Genomic DNA, 5302 nt, shown 5'->3' on the forward strand with positions numbered 1-5302 from the left:
CAGGGAACATATATTGTATATGCGCCTGACACTAAAGCTAACATTTTGTTTTGTTTATTGCCAATTGGTGTTCTTCACAAGCAGTTTTCATCAATACATTTCAGTATGGATTGAAGATATGTTTTGAAACATGCCTCAAGAACCCTGTAACCTTTCTTTCTCTCAGCATCAGTCATATTGAATAGAAATACAAGTAATAACATCATATAAATGTTAACATCTTTAAAATGTGAGAGACTTATCAACAAAACAAATCAAGCATGTTCACTCAGGTTTTTTTAAGCGAGTATTTTTTTTTTAATTCATGTAAAAGATCAAAAAAAAAAGATGGATGAGCAGATAAAATTGCATGAATATTAGAAATACTGAAATCAATAGTCACACAAGATTTAATTGGAAGATGGATATGCATACTAGTTCACAGTATATTGTGTCTTTTGCAAATTTGCAACTTTATTTCTCATATTTAGGATTACTTGGGTGTATTGTTGTGACATGAACACTGACAAGTGGAGTGATCAAAACAGTGAAACATCCCTGTGCTTTTAACCCATGTGTGTCAATTAAAAAAGTTACACATACTGTAGGTCTATAGAGGACAAAAATGTCTGTGTCAAAAAAACTGTCATAAAGATTTGAAGCTTGGGAGCACAGACTTAAGTTTGGTCTCATTTTGAAGAAGACCCTTGGCAGATTATTGTTTAAGTAAAAAAAGTTTAAAAAGTGAAACCAAAAAAAATTATTAGTTTATAAAAATTATTTATGAACATAATTTTATATAAAATATATATTTTATGAAACATGTTGAACTCTAAAACTGCTAGAAAATCAAAGCCATAAATCTAAACAAGTTGTGTTACAAATTTGTGGTTAATATCTCAAAAAATGAGCTTTCAGTAAGATTTTGTTTGGGCGCAGTACCAAATTTTCCCCATTAGATGCCAGCAAAACTTCACTGGTACACACAGTGAAGTTGTACCAATCTCAAATATTACAAGCACACACACACACACACAATTTTTTATTACATACATACAAACCACACAATTGTAGCTGCGTAATTTATCCAATCGGCTCTATAATACGCAGAAGCAGAATACAGGAATAAAGCGATTATTTGCTTTATAGGCCAAACCTGAGAAAATGGCACCATCTGGTAAAATATAGTAAGCTTTGCCAACAAAATGAAAGCCTAATGACAAAAACTGCATAATTTTATAGTTAAATGGCCCTGGGATTAAAAATTGCAGTTTCAATGGTTTTCAATGGGGACATTTTTGTCCAAAAGGTCCTGAGAGGAACTATTTTGTGTACCTAGTGCGAAAGATTTTTGTTAAAGGAAATGGGGGTGAAATAGTAAAATTCCAATAAAAAATACACACCTGTGCCATCCATTAACACAGGCAAAATGATAAAAAAAACGTAACTGAAAAAAGACAAAAATGTTCATAAGGTCACACAAGGGTTAAAGTAACTATCAATCATCTTTAAATGCCACTTGGCCAGTCAAATTTGAGGACCAGAACTAAATGGTGTATAATCAACTTTATATCATACTAGTTGTAAATATTGTGTTTTATATGTAGTAATAGTTACAGTGCATTTATATCAAATTTTAAGAAGTGCTGTTTGTGTTTTATTTATGTTTTGTGTAATTGTCACCAGTATAGGCCTGAATGGCACAGAGCTCAGCTCAGTGAAACGGTAAGAGATCTCCATCTAGTGGCGGAGATCAGCACTGTTTACAGGGCACCATAGAACGCTTGAACGAGTTGAGCTGTCCATGGTTCTGAACCAAAGACGGCTGGCAAGACTGCTGTCCATGGTGCTGAAATCTGTTTAAAACTGTTGCAACTGACAAAGTAAAGGCTTGGTTCTTTTATGGGATCCCGAATTCTGCACTAAATAAAAGAAATATCGACGGAGGTTAATATGTCAAGTCATTAGCCCATTTATTGCTGTCCAATTGCAGTGACTTTCCTATGAAACCCTCCCCTTTCTTTATTCATTGCAATGCTCAGTGACCGAGTATTTCTATGACCTATTAGATTTTAATATAAGGGAGCCATCGCAATTTGATTAATTGTTAGCCTATAGAAAAGGACATCCAATAAAAATCCTTGTTACAGCAGGTTGATTAACATGTGTGAGCACAAGATTTGACAGTTCGCTTGCATTAGTTGAACTTCACCAAATTTCGCCGCTAAAATTATAACCCGTAATAATTCCCACACTCTGTGTGCGCGCGCGCGTGCGCGAGCACCTCTGGCAACCAAGCCAAGCGAAGGCAAGTAAACTGTATAAGGTTTCGTTAGGTGGTAAAGGAGATCCAGCTGACCGCTTTATATCTGGTTTCCTGCTCTTTCCCTATCGCTATCTATCTCGCGTTCCTTCAGTTTAGTACCATGGTGTTTTAGTTTTTACAGGTGCAAACTTACAGCAAACATGCTGCAAATCGGTAGGCTATTTGCGTGAAGTTTTAAACTTCGTACGTTACAGCAGAGTTGGCTCGCGCAGCAGCGGAGAGAGGCGGACGCCTCGCGGAGTCGTGTTACCTTGCGTCTTGCTTTTTATTGGAGGAATGGGGTTAGTGAAATGCCAACTCTCTGGAAACAGATCGTGTTCTCCTTCGCTTCTATACTCAGCATCGGTTCTGTGGTACTTCTGGTTGTGGCACTGTCCACCGAGCGCTGGGTCACCGGAACCACACTGTGTCAGACAGGAGTAGATCTGGTGAACGCGTCTAGTCCAGAGCTCGAGCAGTTCACGGGACACATTTACTACGGCCTCTTTCAGGGCGGGAAAACACGGAGATGCGGGCTCGGCCTCCGCCGATCAAAAATATACAGTAAGAGCACTAACGCGTTGATTGATTAACGTTATATTCCTTTCTAATAAAACATACAAGTTCTGTGCCCATATTATAATGAATCACATTTATTTGTTGTATAGCTTATTAATAGAACAGATCTTTGAATTTTGTTTTTATCTCTAGTTGTTTTGTTGATGTTATTGCCTTGTCGTTATACATTTAACCTTTAATTTCTTTATAAAGTACTTGTATGAATTCATTTATGTATGTGGGAAAGAAGCCAATGTGTGAAGTTCATTGGTTTGCCAGAAGAAATTATTACTATTTATTACAAGCTTTTATTACAAGTTATTTAGGTATTAAACTTTTAATAGCCTGCAAGGACACATTAAATTGATAAAAGAAAAAATAGTAAAGACATTTATACAAACTATTTTTATTTCAAACAAATGCTGTTCTTTTGAACTTTGTAAGGATCTTGGGAAAATATATATATTACAATTTCCACAAAAATATTAAGCCACACAACTGTTGTCAACATTGATAATAATAGGAAATCAGCATATTAGGATGATTTCTTAAGGATCGTGTGACACTGAACACTGTAATGGCTGCTGAAAATGAAAAGTTATTTAAAATTGTAATAATATTTCACAATATTACAGTTTTTATTGTTCTTTTGATTGAATAAATGCAGTCTGTTCAAGCATGATATATATATATAATATTTATCTATCTCATCTAAAGATTGATAGACAGACAGATAGATAATTAGATAATAGATATATAGATCAAGTATAACTTCAAGTATAAATATAATTTTGTGAATCCTGATCTTTGTCTCTCTCTTTCTCACAAATTCTGCAGTTTTCCCAAAGCTCATCAAAAAAATCAACAGTGGTCTTCACATGATCATTATCTTCTTTCTTTTCATTGCTATTGGCTTTGCAGTGGTCAGTTTAGCTTTCTGTATATATAATGCCAGAAAAGTTCCTTATCAATCTATCAAAGGACCTTTTGGCCTCTACATCTGGAATTTCATTGCAGGTAAGTCAACATTACACAAAATCTAAAGTACAATGTTCTGTCTACACCTCTAGATAATCAACCCTAAATCAACAATATCAAAAAATTGTGATTCACTACTTTTTTTTTAAATTTCTAATCATATACTTTCTTTTTTAATCTCTTCTCTCAGCTCTGTTCAGTGCAATGGGCTTTGCATGTTTCCTTGCAGCAATTCAGTGCCATCGGCTCACGGAACATGTGGCTAACTACCGTGAGAGCCTCTTTACCCTTGTGATCCTTGAGGAGAATCTTGGTTTCTCCTTCTGGTTGTGCGTTGCCAGCGCTGTGACACATGGAGCTAACATTCTTGTAGTAGCCGCCAGTAAAATACATCTGCCTAAAATACAGACTAAGAAACAAGAGGAACCCTCAGCCACTGGAGAAGACTTCCTCTACTAAAGAACAAGAACGAGCTGAAAGGTTTGACTGCAGGGTCAGAGAGGAAACTGTGCAGATGAGCCAAACAGAATGTTCATGTGACCCGATATCTACTGAACCTGAGGTGATTTATGACTATGGACTATGGGGTTGCAGCTTATTTTTTGGCAAATAAGTAAAAAAAAAAAAAATCACTTGAAAATGCTGTTTTCTTTTGGTGGAGGACAGCAAAATGTTGTTTAACTGACATGGACAACTGCAGGGCTTTCAGACTGAAATGTGACATTGTGTATGTATTTTACCCCACCAACAAGTTAAATATTAATGTTATCTCACTTTTTACTTTAGAGCTACTGAGAAATATGTTATAATGCATTACCATGTGAAGATATAACTCATTTACGAGTCAATAACACATTTAAAACGTTCCCTTTTTGGCAATGACAAACAAAACCCCCTATATCACAACAGGTCACCCACAGGTGAGATCCCAACTTAAACACTGAAAACTTCAATAGCAACGCTTCTGATTTGATACCTTTTTCTCTTAATAAGCAATTATTCACCAACTTATGTACACAGATGATTTTTTTTTCTAGGGACACTAAAAAAAACAACCTTGCTCCATATTTACTCCGTCAAAATGATTTTAGTTTGCTTTTAAATGATGCCAATCTTTAGACAGACACTGTATTAAACAAACAATAAATGGACAGTGCTTATAATAAAAAAAGAAATAATACAGTTTCTTCAATAATACAACATACTGTTTTTTCACTTTCAGTGCAAATTATTTTTTCCAATAAAACTTAAATGTGCTTTATTAAACAGCCCAAGTCCAAGCAAATATTAAATTTTTGTTTCGTAATATTAACATTCTAAGTAAATAAAATAAACGGAAACAATAATATCACATGTTGATGCCTTTGTTACTCAAATATGAATTTAGTAAACCTTGCCCTATACTGTGAACGAAACAAAGGCTTTAATGACATTCTGTTTTAAACATAGTTCAGTTATAATAAAGCTAAGATGGTGATTGAT

At 34.9% G+C, this 5302-nt stretch overlaps 1 protein-coding gene across 1 annotated transcript; it reads left to right on the top strand.

Annotated features, from left to right (window-relative positions):
• The first annotated feature begins 2228 nt into the window (after positions 1-2228).
• On the top strand, positions 2229-5002 carry clrn2 (clarin 2). The gene is made up of 3 exons (XM_051897682.1): positions 2229-2848; positions 3680-3859; positions 4011-5002. Exons 1-3 carry the CDS (start codon positions 2596-2598, stop codon positions 4277-4279), a joined length of 702 nt encoding a protein of 233 aa, XP_051753642.1. The 5' UTR covers positions 2229-2595; the 3' UTR covers positions 4280-5002.
• The last annotated feature ends 300 nt before the right edge of the window (positions 5003-5302 follow it).

The sequence above is a fragment of the Ctenopharyngodon idella genome, chromosome 1 (genome assembly GCF_019924925.1).
Source record: "Ctenopharyngodon idella isolate HZGC_01 chromosome 1, HZGC01, whole genome shotgun sequence".
Lineage (NCBI taxonomy): Eukaryota > Metazoa > Chordata > Actinopteri > Cypriniformes > Xenocyprididae > Ctenopharyngodon > Ctenopharyngodon idella.

What these genes read in the sequence shown, in the direction of transcription:
- clrn2 (XM_051897682.1), top strand. Translation starts at nt 2,596, where the DNA reads ATGCCAACTCTCTGGAAACAGATCGTGTTCTCCTTCGCTTCTATACTC. An exon ending in CCGCCGATCAAAAATATACA is followed by an intron (nt 2,849 to 3,679) that starts GTAAGAGCACTA and finishes CAAATTCTGCAG; the next exon opens with TTTTCCCAAAGCTCATCAAA. An exon ending in CATCTGGAATTTCATTGCAG is followed by an intron (nt 3,860 to 4,010) that starts GTAAGTCAACAT and finishes CTCTTCTCTCAG; the next exon opens with CTCTGTTCAGTGCAATGGGC.